This window comes from Diadema antillarum, unplaced genomic scaffold (genome assembly GCF_040938485.1).
Source record: "Diadema antillarum isolate AM-2024a unplaced genomic scaffold, OU_Dant_1.0 seq00000388_RagTag, whole genome shotgun sequence".
NCBI lineage: Eukaryota > Metazoa > Echinodermata > Echinoidea > Diadematoida > Diadematidae > Diadema > Diadema antillarum.
Genome location: NW_027271385.1, coordinates 109661 through 133999, shown reverse-complemented (window position 1 = coordinate 133999; position 24339 = coordinate 109661). Strand labels below are relative to the sequence as shown.

Genomic DNA, 24339 nt, shown 5'->3' with positions numbered 1-24339 from the left:
GTTGAATTTTGCTTTGCATTCTTTTGAGTGAATGTACTTATTCATACATCAAGATACTTTATCACAACATACAATTGTATGGCATTAAAATTCCCACTGTTGGAGACATTGTCATATACTCTCCATGTACAGCATACATAACTGAAAGCCTATAACTTAGACAGATTTCTGAGGACAACATACATATTTCGTAAGCATAATATTTCCTGATTCATAACAAAATAGAAAGACTTTGCAAATAGTTGAATTTGTGATTAATAATAAGGGATGGAATAAAAAAAATGAACACTTTTCTCCTTCCAGAGAAGCATTAATGATTTTCCACCTTCAATCGAATATGATAGTGCCTTTGTGTGACAGGAGGTAATCTTCACAAGGTGTTAATTTTGCAAATATCAGTTGACTTTTGAAATTTATAGTAATAAAAACATGGCAAAATATACCATGTATACAGTACTGAAAATGGAAAATGTACTATATCTTCGAATCTACCATATATAGTATCAACAAGATGCTGGTCAGTCCAATTTTTATAACTTCACAAGTTTTTAACCCCAAACATTGGAATTTATTCAGTGTTCCATGTACACTGTACATACGCAAGTAAATCAGCCCAGTGATGGCCACCTTAGAATTATGATGCATGAGTTAAACAGTCATTTCTGGATATCTAGGTGTAATTGATTAGTACATGCTATCAGCGAGAGGAAAACAAGCAAACATCTCCTTTGACTTTGCATTTGAAATGTGTATTTAGCAAAGTCTCTTTGAAGGGAGCAACCCTTATGTAATAGATATCCAATATGATGTTTGCTCAAGATAAGTTCTCTTTGGTAGGCAAGTTTGGTAGATGTGATATACCACTGATAAAAGGTAATGAGTGTACTCCCCAAGGTTGATTAACAGGATTTTTGTGTAGCTTGGGAACAAATAGAGGAAACATCCCATGAAACTATTGGGATAGCAAGGGGTAATAGGGCTTTATAATCCAGGACTTGGACGAATAATTGTCATTCTGTCTTACAGTTGTTGTACAAAAGTTTTAAGGTACTGTTTAACTGTTCCTATAGAACAGTGAAGATGTATTAGGCAAGTGTCAGCTGTTATTCGAATCTACCAATTGTGATAATGAAAGCTGAAGTTTGTTTATCTTATTTCTTTGTTTACACTGTAATTGGGTGGGTTTTTTTTTACTAAAAGTTACCATAGTTGTTGGCTATGCAAATGAGACAGAAAAAAATTGTGCTTCATCAGGAACCTGTGGAAAAGCCGTGTGAGTGTGTGAGTGTGTTTATATCTGTTGGCTGATATGGAAGAAAACGTTTCAATGTTTATTCCAAAGAAATTGAATGACTCAATGAAAAAGAAGACTCTGCTCAAACTTGTGTTCCTGTGACATTTGTTGATTCTGTGGACATTGTCCCGCTGTCAAGTCAACTGTGGCCGTCACTGTTAAAGTCAATCTGCATAAAAACAAGTGACAGGAATACAGTGTTTGTTTATGCACTCAATGAATAAATGTTGCCTTGGGTGTCTCACTAAGTTCCATCTCTTCTTTTCACACAGTTTCTCAAAATAAGTGACTCATGCCTTTGTTATATCTAGACGTTTCTTTTTATCCGCTGATGGTTATAAACTACTGTATACGCTATATATTTCGCGGGGGTTTTATTTTCGCGAATTTCGCGAGTCGGGTGCTATTCGGGAAATTAACAACACATGAAAATATTACCTTCCAAAATGAATCCCTTGCCTTGATGATACGAACATTTCAGTACTAGTATACCATGTCATGGCTTACCGAACAGACCATGCTGGCTAAGCTTGTTTACGTACATAATAGCACGTCCACGTCTACTTACGAGTACTGTAGAGAGCCAATCCATTATCGCAAGGGGACCACTCGTCAGAAATCTAGCGCGATGGACTTAACCACTTCAAAAATGTTGAATTCTAACTTACTAGTTCGCAGAGTTTGGTGAAGTATTTTTCATGCAGTGTATAACTAGTATCATTCTTATTGCTAGTAAGTTGAAAATTCACACTTTCTTTGCCACTTCATATTTTCTCTGGTTCCCTAATCGCGAATCTAACCACTCGCGAAAATGTGTGACAGCGGCAATTCGCGAAAATTTATGTACGCGAAAATTATAGCGTATACAGTATTGCATTAGCATAGTGTACATACACACATTGATGAATACTGCTTATTATAATAGTACATTATTGTATATAAGTACTACCAAAAGTGATTTCAAATGCTGCCACACTTATCACAAAAAAACTTTCCATGTGCTGACTGCAAAAAATATAAGGCTGAATGTTGGCAATAAGCCTGTGAATTCGTTGCCACATTTCCTTTGCATGTTCAGTCTTGTGGAAATGGTGCATTGAATTCCATTATTAATAGAGTATGCATTCATGCATGCTTTGCTTAGAAAAGTCAAATTTCACCCACACCCTTCTGTTTCAGATGAATGATCATACAGCTAAAGAAAAAAAAAATGCCTCAGAGGCCTACATTAGTCATCTTTTGTGCTTCTGGTGGTGGCACATTAAGTGTAATCTTCGCAGGAAAAAAAAAAAACTGCAACAAAATGCCAATGAATTTGCATTCTGTAATAGGTAAGTAGATTACCACTCCTGTGCTCATGATAAACATTCCTACCTAATGTTCAATGATAATCATTACTTGCAGTGCAACAGTAAAAAAATCTTTTTGAAAGCAATCTGAAATGAATATGTACATAGGATTCTATTTATCTTCTGTGTATTCACAATACAGAGGGACCAGGGGCTGGTATGTTTATATCATTATTTCTAATTTTGTAAGTCAAGTAGCAGATTGTATCAATATCAGGTACAAGGAATATTCAAAATATTACACATTAAATTGAAACATCAGGAACAGGTTTTCTGAATGCTAAAGACAATAGCTGCAGTATGAGTGAAAAGTGCCTAAAAATGAGCTACATGTACCGTAGTGTGTGAGATGAAGTCATATTTTTCCCCCGTACAGATGGCTTATATTCTAATTCAAATTTTGATGAGAATATTACCATTCACAGAATGTCAGAATGTCTTAGGACTTTCTACATGTATCAATCACACACCCAAATAAGAATATTAATGATGAAGAATGTATATTTTACCCTTTTGTGAGGACAGTGCTCAAAATCAATTGTATTGGAAATTATTTTCATATTCAATAAAATGATGATTTTACAACAATGTATTGACGATACATGTAGTCAAAATTAAATATATTGAAAGTAATTATCATAGGCAGTATAATTATTACAATATTAGGTATGTATGATCACAATCACTGTGACAATGCGGTAGGGCTTTTGGAACCATCTCTTTGCAATGTTTTGAAGTGCATCTCTTGCTGTATGTACACTTGGGACATTCCTTGGTACTTTGCGCTGATGGGTGTGTGCTGTCGTTTGGAAATGATGCATAATCTGTGATCGCAAAATGCCATCATTTCACACTCTGTAAACTGGGGATGATTAATCACCCTTGACAGTTTAGATTAGGGTCTCCATTAAAGGCAGCCATGGCACTCTTCAAACCCTCCCGAGTTTGTCTTTTTCTTTTACACATTTTCACATTTGGATCATATACAATGTATGTTCTAACATTTTGAGATTATAAAATCAGGAGGTGTCTGGAAAGAAGAAATGAATCAACTTTCTGTCAGATCTATAGTGTCAGTAGCAAATATCCCCCTCCCCTGGTGATTAACATTTTAAAAGTATAAATTGTAAACTTGAGTGTCCATTTTATCTCATGCATACAAACCATGCAGAAACTTTGTTGTTTGTTTGTTTCCTTATTCTCTCGTTTTTTGGCACCACAAGCTCTTCTGTACTGTCTTGCCCTGGGAATGCACTTCATCGAACAAGAATCAAAATTGTGTGGTCATAATTCCATGTTTGATCCTGAATAATGCTTCCAGATATTCCTCCTTACAATGACTTGTAAATATACATATTTGACATAGTAATTAATGCAGATATTATAAACATACTTGTACTGGTATTGCTTATACTTTTATCAGAAAAGGGCTGCTTGATACATCTCATTGTAAGCCAGATGAGGCAAACTCTGTTTCAGAGGACAAATCAGTCAGCTCTAGGCATGTGGATTATATAAAACTGTAATTCCTTGCCATCATGACTGTATAGTTGATTCCTTTAGCTGGTTTCATTCCCCATATATTAAAGTGAGATACAAGTATTAAAACAATGTGATTCAGATGTACCATCATATCAGTCTTAATGGGGTGTGCCTCTAGCATGGTGCCTACACTGTATGTCAAGTATATATACTGCATCACCCAGATACCTCTCTGATGTAATTACAAATTTAGTGATTAGGACTTCCGGTTGCTCTATTTTGGTGATAAGTTAGAGTTCTTTGATTTATGCTACAATGTATGATGAGCAAGTTTTCTGGAGATATTTTTGAAGGAATTATTAGCTGCTCTGCAAATGCCTTTTTCACTTGAGCCTTTAATGACAATTTCTACGGCTGCGTGGCGATTAAGAACCTTTGATCTGGACACCATCTCCCATCTGAATTATTGTAACCAAAAACTATTGCCTGGGTTGGATTATTTGGCTGTACAGTACGTGTAGGGCTTTTTACACTTGTGTTTCTTAACCCCGGACTTTCTCTGACCCAGGACTATCGTTAGTCCCGTACCAATTTTTTCGGCTTTTTACACTCACCAATTAGTCCCGTACTATCTCTTGTCCGGGGCTAAGGAGAAAACTGACCTTTTTACACTCGTATTTCTTAGCCCCGGACTTTCCAAACCACATGAATATTCATGATTACGCTGTGTACTGTACACGTACACGCACGCAACGGCAGCACTTGATTACCTGTTTCTGATTGGTCAGTGAGGGTCGGACTTCGCCTCCTTCGCTTAGCCCAGGATTATTTTTTCGTTCTGTTTACACTCACTTGCTTGGCACCGCAATTGCGGTGCTAACCCCTGCTATTTTGCAGGGCCAGATAGTACCGTACTATCGGTGGGGCTAGCCCACTTTGGCAAAAACGAGTGTAAACAGAAAGTGGGCTAAGGATAGTCCCGTACCAACGGTGGGGCTAAATTTACATATTTCTACAGTAAACAGATCTCTGTGAACACCTTGTGACAAATGCACATTTTCTTCTTTTGCTACCAGATAGTGGCAGACACATATGCCTAATTCAAGAGGTTTCTTTGCAAAGTGCAAATACTAGATAGCCAGGCTCTTGAATAATAAATGAAAGGTGCTGGTGATGAGTCTACATCAGTCTTACTTCGGTAGCGACAGGTTTTACATGTATGACGAAGTAGACATGCATGCACAAAACTGTCGCTGCTGGTCCAATTGTGAGGCAGGACAGAGTGTCTCTGCATGCAGAAACTTCTCAAGATCTTTTAAATGACTCAACGCACAAAAGCCTTTGTTACCTGGAGGCATTTGTCATTCCTTTCAAGCCTTTTGAATTCTTGATCTCATGCATGCTAACTTTTTTTTTCTACTAGAGAACCCTCCCCAACTTTTTTTGACATCTCTCTTTCTCTCTCCTGTCTTGTTTTTCTCTCTTTTCCTCTATCTCTTCTTTCTTTATGCTCCTTTCTAAAGGAGACACATTAATCATGGATCTACATTTTTTTTTTCCCATTGATGGTATACATTGTACTTTTTTAGCTCACCTGAGCCAAAGGCTCAAGTGAGCTATTGCGATCGCCCTTCGTCCGGCGTCCGTCGTGCGTCGTGCGTCGTGCGTCGTGCGTCGTGCGTCGTCCGTCGTGCGTCGTCCGTCGTGCGTCGTGCGTAAACTTTTTACATTTTCATCTTCTTCTTGAAAACCCCAAGACCGATTTTCATCAAACTTGGCAGGTAGCATCCCTAGGGGGTTAAGAACTCAATTTGTTAAAATGGGCACCATGCCCCACCCAGGGGGCCCCCAGGGGGGCCCAAACCCCCCAAAATTAAGGAATCTGTAAAAATCTTCTTCTCTAGAACCAGAAGTGATAGAGCTAAGTTAATACTATGAGTTAGTACATTGATGACTGTAGTTTCAAGTTTGTTCATGGCAGAATCAGGGGTGCCCCCCTTGGGACCCAGGGGAGGGGGGTGGGGAAGGGTTCTAATGGGGCCTAAATTGCACATTTTCATCTTCTTCTTGAGAACCCCATGACCCATTTTCACCAAACTTGGCAGGTAGCATCCCTAGGGGGTTAGGATCTCAATTTGTTAAAATGGGCACCATGACCCACCCAGGGGGCCCCCAGGGGGCCCAAACCCCCCAAAATTAAGGAATCCGGAAAAATCTTCTTCTCTAGAACCAGAAGTGATAGAGCTAGGTTAATACTATGAGTTAGTACATTGATGACTGTAGTTTCAAGTTTGTTCTTGGCAGAATCAGGGGTGCCCCCCTTGGGACCCAGGGGAGGGGGGGGGGGGGTGAGGAGGGGTCCTAATGGGGCCTAAATTGTACATTTTTATCTTCTTCTTGAGAACCCCATGACCCATTTTCACCAAACTTGGCAGGTAGCATCCCTAGGGGGTTAGGATCTCAATTTGTTAAAATGGGCACCATGCCCCGCCCAGGGGGCCCCCAGGGGGCCCAAACCCCCAAAATGAAGGAATCTTTAAAAATCTTCTCTAGAATCAGAAGTCATAGAGCTGAGATAATACTATGAGTGAGTACATTAATGACTGTAGTTTCAAGTTTGTTCATAGGAGATCCAGGGGTGCCCCTCTTGGGGGTAGGGGGGGGGGGGTTGGTTGGAAGGGTCCAAATGGGGGCCTGAATTGTACATTTTCATCTTCTTCCTGAAAACCTCATGATGGATTTTTGTCAAACTTGGCAGGTAGCATCCCTAGGGGTCAGGATCTCAATTTATCAAACTGGGCACCATGCCCCACCCAGAGGGCCCCAGGGGGCCCCAATCCCCCCAAATTAAGGAATCTTAAAAAAATTGGGCCCTTATTGTACATTTTCATCTTCCACTTGAGAATGCCTGGTCAAATTTTGGTAGAGCTGTGAATAATTTAGATTAGTGACTGCATGAAAGGTGAACTTGCGATACTCAGGTGAGCGCTAGACCCGCGGGTCTCTTGTTATTATGATGTCCCCTCGTTAGCGTGTAACAGCTGCCTTTGAGGGCCTTCAAACAGAACTCCACCCAATGTGACAGGTTTGCAGTATTACATTAGTTATCAAAGTTTTGGATTAGGCTTGCACCTGGATAGATGAGAACCAAATCACAAGACAGAGTGGGTGTTGGATACATCCATGTGCATTATGATATTCGCAGTGCTCATCTTTCATTCAAAGAGCTATTCCCAAATACGGTACATGCTATCAGTGTCAAGTGTATGTGCCAGTATACAAGTATGATTTCATAGTGAGTGGCTTATTTATGGGGTTAAATGTCTCTTCAGGTGTTTGATGTTTCTTTTGAAATGTGTGAATGTCTGTCTGAATTCCCCTTCCGCCTTTAAAAAACTTGGCACCATGATGTTCGATTTCTTTTCTTACAGAGCTTGCCCTTTCAATAGGATATCCATGGACAAAGCAGAGCACTGACACTATAAGAAAACGTCAAGTTTAGAGTGCTGCATATCAATTAGAATGAAAACAACAAAAAAGTTTGTACTTTATTTGTGTATACAGTATCATACATTATAAAATGGGTTCAAGAATGTAGCCAATTGGAAGCGCTGAAATGAGTCACGTGTGCGTGCATTAATTTCTTAGTAAATGCACGGCCGGGGCCTGACGTACGTCACAATGTTTACACTAGCAGTGCGCACTCAATCAGTTGTTACAAGTGCGTCACGCGCTACTATACGCGCTGTCAATCCTGTAAACAACTTCTAGTTCGGGCTGCCACAACAGCCGGCGGCCTTTCTTGTGCATAACACGTGGCGTACGTATACTCTTATACATACGCACAGTACTTATGTGCGGGATTTCCGAGTGCGATGTGCGTAAATGTTTGGGACGAACATCTTCGGACATCTTGACTTTTGAGAGAGTGCTACATGTAGCTGACTGGTATTGACCCACAAAGGTACGTGAATAATGCTGTTAGTTTTCGACCCATTTTATAAAACAAATGATGCACAGGATTATTTCGTGGCGTTAGTGAAGGTGCGGGTCACTCTCGAGTTTTGACAACGGTTGCAAACATGCACTCGGCTGCGCCTCGTGCATGTCGCACCATTGTCAATACTCTCGAGCGCGCCGCACCTTCACTAACACACTCTATCCTGTGCATCATTTGTATACAATTGTACATATCACATAAATGAGGAAAGAAAGATATATAGCCAGACAGACAGACAAACACAAACAGAGAGAGAAATTGAAAGAAATAAAGAAAAATACCACACCACTTTGCATTTATGGGTATTACAGGGATCGTATCGTTTTGGTTGAGACCTAACTTCATGTTTCTAACATTTTGATGAGATAATGAGAAACCTTTTATGATATCTGGAAGAACATGTAATTCCAAGAGGAAATCAACATTTATTTGATGAAAATTGGTTTTGAAATGGCTGAGATATCCAAAACAGAGCAATCCTAATTAAAGGTGGGACCCACCATTTATTACAATTGCTTTGTTTTACTTTGTTTTTGGATGTCTCAACCATTCCAAAACCGATTTAATCAAATAAAGTTTGAATTCCTCTTAGAATGGTATGCTTTGTACTAGTTTATGAGTGGTTTCTTGATATCTCACAAAAAGTTAAAAGCCCAATCCTCATCTCCACCAATACTATACAATCCCTTTGTATTTGCCCACAAGCTGAATTTCAAAAACTAATTTGTTCTTCCACTTGCTCATGAGAATTAGTGTTAAGAGTGATCTATACTGCCTTTTATTATGATAGTGGCTTTGTCCAATGCTTGTATGTGGTTTTCACCCTACAGGAATATAATATCCATCCTTCTACACATTTATGGGATAAGAGCCCAAACATAATTTATTAGGAAGTTGCCCAAAGCTGGGATAGACAGGATTAGCCACAGGAATTAATCAGATTTGAGCTAAAAAGGAAAGTCAAGCATGAAATATGATATCTAATCTGCTTAAAGATTGCATTCACTGCTGGACTAGCACTCTGTGCCTGCCTGTGATATAGCTGATGAAATAATGACAAAAATAATGATGGTAAATGCAGCAATTTTTGTGTGTGTGTGTGGAACCCTGCTTGGTATAGCATGTAATACATTGCATAGCAAACTTTAATACTTCCTAGAACAAAATTGCTGAAATAGTCACATTTGCTTTTAATACTCTTTGCCATTATGGGAGAGGAGGGGTGGGGGAAAAGACAAGCATATCACACTTTGTGGAGTAGGGTTATGAAGTATTACTGTACCATATCTTTTCATTTCATTACATTCTCTATATTAGATATTTTCTTCTGTATTTCCAGTGTCTCAGCGAGGCATTGCTCTTCTTAAGCTATTTTGAGCATTCTGCCTTCCCTACTTCTTGTATGTGCATTGATTATATAGAAACTATGTATCTAAATAGTTCAATATGAATTTCTGTGTTTAGTGTATTTCATTTCCTTGATTTATGTCAAGAGATGGAAATGATATTATCAATATATCAATCAGTCAGTCAGTCAATCAGTCAGTACCAAAAGGTATTCATGGACAGAGTTTGTTTGATATCTATTATTGAGAGATACTTACATTGTAATATTTGAGGTCGATGCTGTAGTCAGTTCATTATTAAAACATGCAATTTCTTTCTAAATCATTCCAGATGGGTACAATGTAGTATCAATTTGAATAGCCAGACTGACATGTGCTTAATGGATTACATCTAAAATATTCCAGCAGCAATCCCATTAAGGGTACAAATGTAATTTTGTTTCCATGCCTCAGCATTTGGCTATGGGAACATACCTGTAGAAATAATTAATTTATTAGCTATCAGCCCCATATATCAGAGTTTCTTTTGTGTGTGTGGATAGCCGATGCTTTGTAGATTAGAGTGTGGTTGTGTCTGGTTTGGGAATAGGTGGTGTTAAATGCAATTCTAGTCCATATGGACTAGAATAGATGTACATGTAGACTTAAACTTGATAACTGCACAAAAGCTGCACAAAAAGACAACCATTGATTTATTTTCCTTTTCACAAGAAAGGTTTTTACAAAAATTGTATTATGATTATTTTCTTTTTTCTGTTATCTCCATGAATGAGAGCAAATTCGCTCTCTGTGTTATGCACATTAAGTGAAAAAGAAAGAACTAGCTTGAAAAGGAAAAAGAAAAAGAAAATCTCTGGCTTGTAACTGCACTCTCTCTGCATAAAAGAAAAAAAAAATCCCCTCTTTCTCAAAAGCATATAATTGCCCCTTCTTAACAATGTAATGAAGCAGAGAGTGTGTTTGGTTTCCTTTGGCCAGACCATTGTGAATGAACATTTGTGCTTACACCTACATTTGTAGTAAATCTCAAATGTTCTTTACAAACAAGTCCCACCCATGTCCTGCTCTACTATGTGTGGTACATTGTATGTATGTGTGGTTCTATAGCCTCTGTCATTTTTTCCACAAAAGTTGTCAAAAGGGCAGAACTATTGTGATTATATCTTTGTGTATGTGTTCAAAGTACATCCTTAGCTAGCCCTAAACGTGTATTGATATTAAGGCTATTTGCTCTATTTTTTATGCCATCCCTCTCCACAGCCCTGGACACCAAGAATGTAATAGTGAAGAAGCAGGTGTTTGAGCTGCTCTCTGCCCTATGTGTCTACAGCCACAAGGGCTATGAGCTGGCGGTCGACGCCCTGGAGGACTACAAGGTAACCACACCCATCATGGCTGACCCCCTCCTCCTGTCCTCCCATCTTCCAATCTACATTAGTTTACATAGATTGGAGATAAGCCACGTTTGATATTGACTTTGATCTATATGCACATAGAGTTTGTTGCTGCCTCATCTTGATGCCCTGTCAGTTGTAATGTGTAGGTGAGGGATCATTCCTAGTCTTAAAAGTCTTCATAGGGATCACTTTTACTTACTTCTGATTGTGATAACCATTTCTAATGTATCATTCAGAGTCCCCATATCCATGTTCAACTCCAAGTTATATTTGACTTTGTTAGTAGAATTCAGTCCCTTCCAAAGGTGTTTTGTAATTTCATATTTGTTGTTTCAATTTGCCTTGAAATGGTACATGGCTTTACATAGGAGAATTTTAATGTGATGATACTCCTTGGGAAGAATGTATTTTGTAAACTCTTTGCTGGCATGTTAAGGCTAGCTGTGAAGACATGAAAATATGAATAATATGAATGAATCCTACCCTAAGTGCTGTATAATATGTGACCCGCTACAACAAAAGGATCCTAAAGTCGCTGACAGGCGAGCCAAGCATGGCCCAGAAAAATGCTATTTTCAGGCCTTTCCTTTGATCATTTAGCTTCGAAATTTCGGCAGATGATAGAAGATACATTAGACTACAAAATTATGTTAAAAACAGAAATCTGAACGTTTTGACAGATTTTGGTGATCTGACTTCAAACTCTATTTTCTCAGCTCACCCGTCTGTGACTTTAGGATCCATTTGTTGTAGTGGGTCACCTAGATCACAGCAATAAGAATAGTAGTTATTCTACAAAAACTTGATGTACAAGCAAGGAAATGTTGTCTGACTCTCTTTGCAGGTGAACAAGAATCAGCGATACCGCTTCAGCCTCATCATCAACGAGCTGAAGCAGGCGGAGATCATACCCTACAAGACGACCCTGCTCGGCTTCATCAACGCCCTGCTGATAGCCACCGCCGACTTTGACGCCCGGATTCACATGAGGAACGAGTTCATTGGTCTCCAGCTGCTCGATGTACTCACACAGCTCAGGTAATGAAACTCCCGAGCTTTATATCTCTCCCAGGAGCTGCAATCGCCGATAACGAAACTGGAGATTTGTCCTCACAGGCGTCGGCGGGGGGAAAAGTGCAGATGGAAGTATCTGCCATACTTATTCGGCAGTAGAGTTACATACAATGTCTTTGAGTTACGTGATGCTCAATGACCCTTACGCAGTGGGATAAGGGGAAGTGAAAAAGTGTCCTGACCCAATGGTTGGTGTCGATTTAAATTTCGTGGCAATTTTAGCCAGCCCTGTTGTTTTAGATAGCATCCCATCTCGCCAGGTAGCCTCTTGATTTCCAGTCTAAGATTACGGAGTCATACCTCTCCTGCCCCGTTGTTGTCGAGTGCCGACACCAAAACTCGGATATTAACCCATTGTTTTCCACTTGCCCCACTAATGCCTGTCAATCTGCTTCCTTGGTAGTAGATCATTTTCTTGTCTGCAATGTTTTTTTTTTTCATCTTCCCAGTATCATCCCCCACCCCTCGAAACTATTCCTTCCCCCTATTTTAGGCTATGCCATTGTGCACAGCCCTCAGCAATGTTGGAAGTGGCATTATATGCATTCATGTGTTTCCAGCTGTGTCACAAACAATTCATGAAGTAAACACAAACATTGTGTGCGATTTCTACAAGATTGATCAGGAGCACTGAACAAGACAAATGTTCCCAACTTCTATAAATGGAGCAATTGTTTCTACATTGCTCAAAAAAAAAGAGTTCCTTTGTCAGATCCTTTCCCTAGATGCATGCCATAATTCTTGTTCTTCTTGATGAATATTGAGATCTAATTCAAAGATAATGTGGATCTCACACATGAGTTGATGCAGTAATGAAGCATGAAATTGGCATCACAGTCACATAATATGGGTACTGTAAAACGAGAAATGTTCGCCTGCATTTTAATTTCGCGAATTTCGCGAGCACCAAGATTCGCGAAATTAAAATGCACGTGAAAGTTCTTGTTTACACTATATGCATTGGATGCCAGGGGCAGTTCGTGAAAATTTCATGCCGCAAAAAAGGCCGTTGGCTCCAATTCACGAAAAATTCATGCCGCGAATATACCATGTTTTACAGTACCCTATCCATGATTCGCTCAGAAAATTAATTTATGATTTGAAATGATTTCTGTGTATGTTGTGCAGCAGAAAGCAAAATGACAAACAGACCCATAAACACAGAAAAGGAGTGCTCAGTAATGTAATGGCACAGACCGGCAATGGCATTGTATAACTGAAATTACCATGTCATTTGTTTCCTTACAACATGTGCATACATTCAATATGATATGTCACACCAACAGCCTGAGTGTGTGTGGCAAAGTATGTTTATATTGAAATGGGATAAATCACAGTTTGCTGGCACGTGAGAAAATAAACAGCAACCTCTCGAAAGCTACAACAAAATCTTTGCTGATTATGGGGGAAATATTGTACTCAACCTAACTGTACAAGTCCCTACTTTCATTATCTTTGACCATCTTTATGATTGATAGATTGATTTCTTTGATAGGTACATGATTATGTGTACAATTTGCATGATCCTTTGGCTCTGAGAAAAAGATGTTACCATTTCTCTTGAAATAAAGGTTTGTCATCAGCATTTTGCTCAACTGAAAGTTGCTTCTTGCATTAATTTAGCATTAGAGGATATTCAAAAGCTTATGATCACTACAAAAAGAAAACATGAACAAGCCAAGTGGTAACGGCTATGTACATGTTGCTTGGTTTGTCAAGTATCAAGGTCAGAATGAGATATCTGTACACCAATTTATAGTCAACTGTCCCATGAATATACGATGTATGCCCATACCATAGATTCTACATTTTGTTATCGATCACAATATCATCATCAAGCTATCACTAATGCATAGAAGTTGTCGTCATGCAGATAAAAAAATGACTAAAGGTTCTACAATCTTTGTAGTCCCCCATTTACCTTCCAGTTGTCAGAATACATACCACAATGTTGGCTGCATTCATTACAATATTTTTGGTGTTTGTGCATAATATCCTTGATGGGAATGACAATGGTATAGTGGTTATGCGGTGTGGATTGAAGATTCCTTACCCATGTGAATGGTAATCAGTTCAGACATACTTTACAGCTTGACTGATCCCCAGTCATGGTCCATTAAGCCTCATATGACTGATTGGCTATGATGAATAACTTACGAGCAGAGCTCTGTTTATTTTGAGACCTATTTACCTGCCCATCATATGCTAGGCAGTACCTGTGTTTGTGTAGATAGGTATGTTTCACTTCCCTGGAGAGATCCACAGAGGCAAACCAAGGGTCACTCGATGTTTAGGACATCTGTTTGAGTTCTGTCTTCCCCGATTGGGTGATTCCCGAAGTCTGCAAACTTATGGTTATATATGATTACAGATTAACTAATCCTCTTTAAATCCCTATCATGCGCTATGGCCTTCCTGTTGGACTGAGGCGCATGTTGCTATACACGTACCTTAGTAGACTGGTGAACTTTCAGTTTCATTAGATTTGGAGGAATTATCTGAATGCTGATAAAACAGCATGGCAAGTATTACTGTAGAACCAGAAATTTTTCTTGGTATGAAACTTTCCCCGTATTTCATGAGGAGCAAAGATTTTGTGAAAGGTTTTTGTCTACACTATGCATTGAATGCCAGTGGCAATTCTTGAAAGTTTCATGATGTGTAGTAGACCTTAGATTTGCAGAAGTTTTATGTGGGAATGTTTCTGGATTTAAAGTATACCTTACTGTAAAAGTGGAAATTTTCGCACATTTCATGCAACCAGAAACTAGCGCGAAAATGCAAGCCCTCGCATATTCTTGCCTGCCATATGTTCCAGTAGTTGATGTCTAGATTCTGTGGAATTAAAAACATGTGAAACTCATCTTCACTCGGCTGAGCGTGAAGAATTAGTCACACAAAAATATTCACTTTTACAGTAGCGCATGGGCACAAAGGGTTGATGGAAGAATACTCCCTGTGCCGTGTGGATCAATGTATAGTGACTAGGAAGTAATCTTAGATGGAAGTATACATACAGGAATATGAAGTTCCACTGAAATACATATCATCTTCCACAGGTATAACAAGGTTGCAAGTGATATGCCATCATTGAAACCAGCAGCTACGTCATTGTAAATGATTACATGGGTGGGTTAATATTAGAAGTAGGAACTGTCCTTGTTTTCACTAGATACACTCACTAGGTCACAAAGGTATCAGTGAGTCTGAAATACATGTATCTTGCAGTCTATAGTAAGAGGATCATTTTCAGAGTCCAATGTCATGGCAGATAGTGGGCTGCTGGTTATGTTGTGTGTCCATGCCTTTCTGATGACAGGGAACTTCATCCACAATAGTTAACAAAATTGATGAATATCAAATGCAACATAACTGACTTTAAAGTGATATCTGTGAGGATTCCTCCATCATTTGCATAGTACTCCTTCATTTCTACGCTTTCTCTCAAGAAACATGGCCAAGAAACTTTCTGTGTAACTGTGAGCAAGCTGAGTATGTCAGAAGAAAAAATAACGCACATACACACACACACACACATGTATTCACAAACACAGACAAATAATTCTTGGTATTTAGATTAAATAACTTACGAGGAATAAGAGGCTTATAAGCTTTAAAATAGGCATAATACGTACTTCAAGGGTTTCTAGGAATGTTTCAAGTAATCATCCCTGAAAAAGAATTGACGTACCTCATCAAGTTTAAAGATGAGTGGAACATAGCCTATCTAGGTTGCAAGGAAATACATTAGATCTGAAGTGAGAGTTTTATGAGTGATCAAAAAAACAAAAACAAAAACTCAGTGAATTTGACTTGCTTTGCTTGACTTGACTTGACTTTATTGGAGTAAATTTGACTTGCTGCAAAAGGCGATCGAGTAAAATTTGACTTGCTGCAAAAGGCGAGGGCCATGGAATCTACTAGGGCAGGAAGGGGCGAGCCATGACAGGAGCAGTAATTTATGTAGGAAACAATCCATCAGTGGTGGGATTTAGAGTACCATGGACTGAGGCAAGCTTGACAAGTTCTAGGATTTGAGTGCACAGGGGGCAAGCTGAGGACATAAGTAACAACAACAAAAAACAACATCAATGCCCTCCCCCCCCCCCAAAAAAAAAAAGAAAGAAAAAAGAAAAAGAGCACTGCACAAAAAAAGGAAAGAACTGGGGGTGAGTGTTCACTGGAAAAACATCAATTTGCCGTGATACCTGGAGTGCAGTGTGGTTTGAGGAATAACACTACCATGGCCCTGGGTTAGCTGTCACATTATGTCCTGCAGATATGGGGAGTCCAGGGCACTTTACACTGCATCAGTGTCACTTGCACCAGAAAAGTACATTCATTGGCTGTCATATTGAAGATGGGAAGGAAAAGATGGCAGATATTTGAGCATGTAATCTTAGGAGCATGTAATCTTTAAGTGAAACTAAATTATGTGCATTAAAGAAATCGGTGAAATATTTTGCCAGAGGTGGACAATGAAGTGATGAATTGTGATTCACCCAAAAGTTGGATGCTGCAACTTTTAAAAAATGATAGCAACAATGCTAGGTGACTATCATGTAATATGTGCTTTTTGTTTTGCATCGAATTGTTCATTATATGAAAAGGAAATCTTCTACAGGTAGATCATATGAACATTATGCAGTACATACATGCATACGCACATAAAAATGCAATATTCAAATAATATATATTAGGCCTATACTAAATAAGAAGAATTATGAAGGGGATGAATGGATTCCACAGTCATAGAGCAAAAATCCCAGGAGACAGGTGCATTATAATGATAATGCATATTTCTCAAATGTCATTGAGCATCAAGCATTCATGAATTGATCTTAGAGGACACACACCCATATTTTGCTCTTTAAAAATTATCTTTTTTACCCTGACAGATGATGTATAGCAGCATATCAGAAATGTGAGATAGGTGGGTGCTAGATCATTCTCATGAATGTTGTCATCGTGGAGATTACTTGCGAGAGATTACAATTTGTACGTTTTAATCACTGCAGCATCTATTCACATCCGTATTAAAGTGAATCACACACTGCTACAAATAGAAAATTCAATGCCACATTGGCATGGTAACCCAAAGCCTACTGCAGCATACGAGCATTGCCAACAGCCTTGTGCAGCCTTCAAAGGCAAACGTACAGCTGTTCACATGAGATCATGTGATCAGTCTCGAAAATCTCGAAGGAGAGATGGAGAAAGGACACCAAGCGTGACAGAGGATTTGTTAAGCTGAACTTTGATGACCTTTAAAAGATTAGATACTGTATTAAACAAAAAGTAATGTTAATTGCAGTCTGCTATTTTTGTTAAGATACATAATTTGCATATATGACTCATGAGCAAGTGTCAAATTTTGCATTTCCACTTGCAAGAATCAATAGCTTTTAGACAATCATCTGCCTGTGTCTCTGTGTAAAATTTGTCTCTGTCTTGACAAAGTTGTGAAAACAGCAGGATATGCAATAACAGAGAATTACTTATCATGTACCACACACAGGGAGATCTGGTAACTTAAGATACAATGGAAGAAAATCCAGGACATCTAGAATAATGCCATTAAATGTGATTTAAAGAAAAAAAGTGATCCTAGGAATGATATCAAAGGCTTACTCTTTCTGGAACAACACTTTTCAATAATGGAATACATGGGATACAAGATCTGATTCAGCGTATAAAAGTAAGTCAATTTGAAGGTTATCTGTCATACAAGGAACTTATCTAATGTAACAGTAGTGAAAAAAATATGTTATATTGCTGCTTCCAAAAAATACAAAATATACCAACTGTTCATTCTTTATTTTTATTAATGTATGTTTGGCTAAGTTGCTTTTGACACTTAAATCTTCTTAAAGCCTTGCAAGAATTGTTTCTCTGTGGGGCATGCTACAGAATGCTGCTGGAGCTCTGTATTTGTTTGGTGAAATTATTTCCTTCTTTTTTTTCCAGTCAGACATATCTAGGCTTACTCTTTTCTTGGATATCATGCAAGCCCCCTCTTGAGGAAGATGACACTGTTGTAACACGTAAACAAGGACAAAGAAAAAGAGTATGCACTCTAACGTATGACGACATTACCAGACAGGCCAGAGTTCAGTAGAATTTTACCCTGTCGACATGCATCAGGCCCAGAGAGGAAATGACAGGGAACTCAAAAGATGTCATTCGAGAGATGTCCGTAATGGGGAAAATGTGCATCAGCTCTGCAAAAATGTCAGAAGTGATGTTGTATCGGGACTTTTCACTAGTCAACTTTCATTTGTAAGAAGTGCAGTTACAAAATGCATTTAAAAAGCAGAAATCTGAACTTCAAAAAATGTATTGCCTCTAGCAAAACATGATTCAAAATATGCATCAAAGGCTTTTTAACATGGCAGAGATGGCAAAGATATGAAATCCATTTATCTTTTTTGTTGTGGTAATGTTTGTATTATTTATTCAATTATGTAACAGTGCATAAAACAACAAAAAGTATCAGATTTGAATATTGAAGTCACAGGGATTCTCCATCCTTAGAATGATAAATTCGTCAAAAGTGGAGGCTTTTAACCCAGTAAAATAAGTGATAGAAAGTCTAATCCATATGTATGTGGATTTCAAGGTAAGAGGCTTCCAAGGTTACAGCATATGGGGTATTCAGTGATACAGCTCATGTGACATATGCCCTGGACCATAAAGAATTCGAGACAACAAAAGCATCTTATTTGTGATGAATATCATCTTCATGACGATGTTACCTGTTTTATCTTCTATAGATATGTTGACATGAGATATAAAGCATTCTGCTACAGTAATGAATGTTGTGGTGGTGTAGTTCACTGATTAAAAATACAGGGCATAATTTTCCAACTGGAGTTGATGAGCAATTTCAGCTGATTGGTACACTGCTCTTAGATAAATTTGAAGAGCAGTGTCATTCCAAGTTGAAATTGACATTGATGAATCGATAACATCAAATAAATAGTCATAGCTGAAGTTCCATAAAAATCAGATGAAAGAGTTTGAATGTGATGTAAAAATATGAAGGAGCTTCAAAATCCCATTTCTTTTGTAATTGATATTTGAGGAAGAGAGGTTTGTGGTAGACCAACAAAAATATGCATGCCTTAATTTGACATTTGTTTGATTTCATCCTGTTTATTAAGTCAACTAAATATGGAATAGCATTGCAGCTTGATATCATCTTCAGAGGAGATTAAACAAACAAAAATAAAATGAAATAAATACAATGACATGAATGAGGAGAGTTTCTGTGTATGCAGCAATATACTCATGAGATAAGTTAATATCAAATACCACCGAGGCTGGCTTATTGCTTTTTGTCACTTCTCCCAGATGCTGGTTCTAGGGCCATTCTTTATACCATTTCTATTCCCAAAGAAAAAAAAATTAAATAATTTTGATAGCCCTCACATTTGTTTGAAGCTAGGTTCAGCATTTTGAAGTACACAATAGTGTTTTGTTTGATATTGTGAAATATCACCGTGTACCTACCAGTGAACACAATGAACAGCGAGCTTGTCATATCCCCCTGACATTCATAGCTCCTATAATGTGAATGATGTAATGTAATCTCTCAACGCAAGCAAGCCTTTTAGCCCAACAAGGAAAGAAAATGGAGGAGATGACATATCAATGTGATATGCAAGTATTCTCTACCACCCACCTTTTCTTTCTTGAGAAAGCCATCAAGACGGGAGTATGACAAATGGGACCATGATCCCCAGGGCTTTTAATATAGGAAAGGTCATTGTGAATGGCACAGGCGGGTTGGATGTTGAGCCTCTCAGACCATTCATTGTGCCTCCAAGTTGTGTGCAAATGTTGGGACTCCCTCGTCGATCATTATGAGCCTCACCTCAGCTAAGCCCCCCCCCCCCCTCCTTCTCCTGCTCCTCCTCAATCCCCCAGTCAAGGTAAGTGTTTCAATATGATATATGTATGGTCAGGCCTTTAGGGGAGACCAGTCTCAACCTGGAGATGCCCTCTTTCTTCATCTCGCTATTGTGTCTCCTAGCAACCGCTTCTCCTTCCATATCCATTGAAGCTCGGTTTCCCTGTATGCAGTGCCGTCTCCCCCCCCCCCCCTTTCATTGATTTGAAATATGATCTTCACAAATGGAATGTGAATCATAGTGTCTTTTTTTCCATTTTTTCTCCCCACCCTACTCTCACATTACCCCTTGTAGCAGTATAGGTGTCTAGAATGCATGTTTCTTGATGGATAAAGTCTGCATCCTATGATCAGAGCTCTGGGTTATGTAGAGGAGAGAGCGAGAATCCATGTGAAACTGATTTTTCTGATTAGCATTACAAGTTGCTCTTTGATTTTTTACTTCTTCAATTCTGTTTTCCGGAATGCTTACAATAGACTGCCTGTTTGTGATTTTCACATTTTTTTCTATCATGTTTTACGAAATTTGGTGGGGGCCTACGCCTACCTAGAGTTGAGACAACCTTGCCATCTCCATTAGATTTTTTCCTCTTCTCTGAAACACATTGTACACATGAAACACATTGCGTGTGCTGATGCTTTGATTTGTGTTAAATAAGGTGTGAATTTCATCTTTACCACGTCTATGAATATAATCAATTTGTCTGTATTTCTTCTCAATTATTCTTCCAAAGGATTGAATCATGCGAACTAAGGTAAGACACTTTTTTTTTTTTTGCTTGTTTGATTTTATTTTTCTTGGACTGACCTAAAATTCCCTTTGCAAAGTTTGCCTGCACATACTAAACACATTTCTATTACCAATTTTATGTTTTCCTGTGTTCCAGTTATGGTCATGTAAAGTGTTTGATGCAATGGCATGTAGCAACTGTGTGCTGTATTGTTGGCTTGTTCAGTAGAGGTTTGAAAAAAAAAATCAAAAACAAAAAACCCACACTATATAACATTAGAGTAGAGGATAATGCTACAAACCAAATCTATGAAATGCTAAAAGAATATGTTAAAAGATGCGCAAATATGTATACTGCGTCTGCGTTAACTTGGTCTTTATACCATAGGCGAATCATTGCAACTGATTGACAAATTGCCCTACATTGTACATAAAACAAAGATAAGTAGATGCAGGGCAGTTTTCCAATCAGTTACAATAAAAACAACTGGATGCAAGAATTTCATTAATTTGAATATTGAATCATGCTTTAGTTCCCTCCTAGTGTCAATATGATGCATTTTAACCCTTTTTAGCTCACCTGAGCCAAAGGCTCAAGTGAGCTATTGCGATCGCCCTTCGTCCGGCGTCCGTCGTGCGTCGTGCGTCGTGCGTCGTGCGTCGTGCGTCGTGCGTCGTGCGTCGTCCGTCGTCCGTCGTCCGTCGTGCGTCGTGCGTCGTGCGTAAACTTTTTACATTTTCATCTTCTTCTTGAAAACCCCAAGACCGATTTTCATCAAACTTGGCAGGTAGCATCCCTAGGGGGTTAGGAACTCAATTTGTTAAAATGGGCACCATGCCCCACCCAGGGGGCCCCCAGGGGGGCCCAAACCCCCCAAAATTAAGGAATCTGTAAAAATCTTCTTCTCTAGAACCAGAAGTGATAGAGCTAAGTTAATACTATGAGTTAGTACATTGATGACTGTAGTTTCAAGTTTGTTCATGGCAGAATCAGGGGTGCCCCCCTTGGGACCCAGGGGAGGGGGGTGGGGAAGGGTTCTAATGGGGCCTAAATTGTACATTTTCATCGTCTTCTTGAGAACCCCATGACCCATTTTCACCAAACTTGGCAGGTAGCACACCTAGGGAGTTAGGAAATCAATTTGTGAAAATGGGCACCATGCCCCACCCAGGGGGCCCCCAGGGGGCCCAAACCCCCCAAAATTAAGGAATAACTGCGAAAATCTTCTTCTCTAGAACCAGAAGTGATAGAGCTAAGTTAATACTATGAGTTAGTACATTAATGACTGTAGTTTCAAGTTTGTTCATGGCAGAATTAGGGGTGCCCCCCTTGGGACCCAGGGGAGGGGGTGAGGAGGGGTCCTAATGGGGCCTAAATTGTACATTTTTATCTTCTTCTTGAGAACCCCATGACCTATTTTCACCAAACTTGGCAGGTAGCATCCCTAGGGGGTTAGGATCTCAATTTGTTAAAATGGGCACCATGCCCCACCCAGGGGGCCCCCAGGGGTCCCAAATCCCCCAAATGAAGGAATCTTTATAAATCTTCTCTAGAATCAGAAGTTATATATAGAGCTGAGATAATACTATGAGTGAGTACATTAATGACTGTAGTTTCAAGTTTGTTCATAGGAGATCCAGGGGTGCCCCTCTTGGGTAGGGGGGGGGGGGGGGTGGTGGTTGGAAGGGTCCAAATGGGGGCCTGAATTGTACATTTTCATCTTCTTCCTGAAAACCTCATGATGGATTTTTGTCAAACTTGGCAGGTAGCATCCCTAGGGGGTCAGGATCTCAATTTATCAAAATGGGCACCATGCCCCACCCAGAGGGCCCCAGGGGGCCCCAATCCCCCCAAATTAAGGAATCTTAAAAAAATTGGGCCCTTATTGTACATTTTCATCTTCTACTTGAGAATGCCTGGTCAAATTTTGGTAGAGCTGTGAATAATTTAGATTAGTGACTGCGTGAAAGGTGAACTTGCGATACTCAGGTGGGCGCTAGACCCGCGGGTCTCTTGTTTAGTCCATACTATCATTACGAACCGCACTGTGATTACAAAGTACTGTGTACTGTGTCATTAGCCACATACCACCCCCCCCCCCCAAAAAAAAAAGAACTTCCCTCACTGCACAAATGTTTTACAAGTAGTTACCCTTTTTCCTGCCGTAGAGATCACATTCAAGAAATTCTTCGGTAATTACATCATTAAAACAACCATTAAAACAACTATTTGAAAAAAAAGGGGAAAGCTAAAATCACTAGTAAAGAGTTAAACTGATACTGCATATTTTGTTTTCATATCAGAAGTGATCTTGCTGGACTGATTATACGCTGTTGTTTATTTTCATTTTTTCATAAGAAAGACAAGCATAGCAAAGATTAAGATTCAGAATTCATAAGAGTTAAAAATAGGTTACTGACAAAAGGAAACAAAAAAAAAGAGAAAAGGCTATTATATTTCTGTCAGACTGTACTAGGATGTGGCACTCCTTGCCCATATATGTAAACGTGCATCACAAATCCAACAAAACGTCGCACCCCCTGATTTTACGTAAGAAAAATATTTTAGACTTAAACTAGATCATCCAGATTAGATAGATGTTCATACCCTCCCCCCCCCCAATAATTTTGGGGGTGAATAACTAACAATTAGTTTTGTCATGTTGGTTTTTAATTCCAAAAGGGAAACATCTCTAATAAGTAGGATTGTGTGATCAATAATCCATGGCACACTATTAAAAAAAAAACTCACAAATTTTTGCAGTCTTGAGCTTCCTCCCATTGAACTATCATTTCTCTTCAGTTTGAACCCCAGCTAACATCTACCCGCAGTTTGAAAGCTAACTTCAGATTCTTACAGTAGACTTTGACATCCCCCCATTTTGCTGTCCATCCATTTTGCAATGCAAGCACAGCTTTGTGAGTGTATGTGTGTGTTTTCATGTTTTGTCTTGTTTTGTGGCAGCCCCACAGCGATGTGTAACTCAACTCCTGCTCATCTGCTTGCTTCATTAGCTGATGCAGGCACTGTGGTAGTAAACCTCTTTTGCTGCACTTGGATGATCTCTTGTACTGCACTTGCAAATGAATGCACACATGCCCAGATCTAGTCCCAGCTTTTTCAGAATCGCTGTAATAGCAGAAGGACCATCCTCCCTTTGCATTCTTTTTATCTTTTGTGTTGTTTTGGTTATTTTGTATTTTCTGGCTTTCCAAATATACGCTCTCATTTTCTAGCTTCCAATGCCCCTATATGACCTTGTAGCTGTAATTTGCTTTGCCATTTATTAACATTTAGCCGATTCTGCCAAAAACTTGACTATTGTACCGCTAGTGAGAACATTCACCCAGTTATGGTGCAGACTGCTTCCAGTCCCACATAATATATGCAGATCTATAGCAAAGGTTAATCCATTTAGCTTAGTTGGTCTTTGCAGTGTGGGTCATGGTACGTATCGCTTTCATTTGTGACAAAGGTATCACTTTTGCCAGAGTTACTTTACAAGAAGAAAGGAATCTCTTTATTCTCTGTCATATCAAGTATATGATGCTAACAATACCTTGCACTTATAGGGGCTACTATGTTTACCATTTTTCAAGTACGGAGCCCATTATTGAATGAAGTTATCCAAATGTACAAATGCACAGATTGTGATGGCACACAATGTGATACAAAGTAATGACATATTATACAATTAAAGTGGGGGGGGGGGGGGATAGAAACAAGAAGACTTGTCCAGTCAAGACAATTTTAA

General features: G+C 39.0%; 1 protein-coding gene across 1 annotated transcript in view; it reads left to right on the top strand.

The window, feature by feature from the left end:
- The window catches only part of LOC139731932 (inverted formin-2-like), a 111169-nt gene that overhangs the window by 64279 nt on the left and 22551 nt on the right, over window positions 1-24339 (top strand). The window contains exons 4-6 of the mRNA XM_071642807.1: window positions 10732-10847; window positions 11713-11906; window positions 20589-20609. Coding sequence (XP_071498908.1) covers window positions 10732-10847; window positions 11713-11906; window positions 20589-20609 — 331 coding nt within the window. The remainder of the gene's footprint in view (window positions 1-10731; window positions 10848-11712; window positions 11907-20588; window positions 20610-24339) is intronic.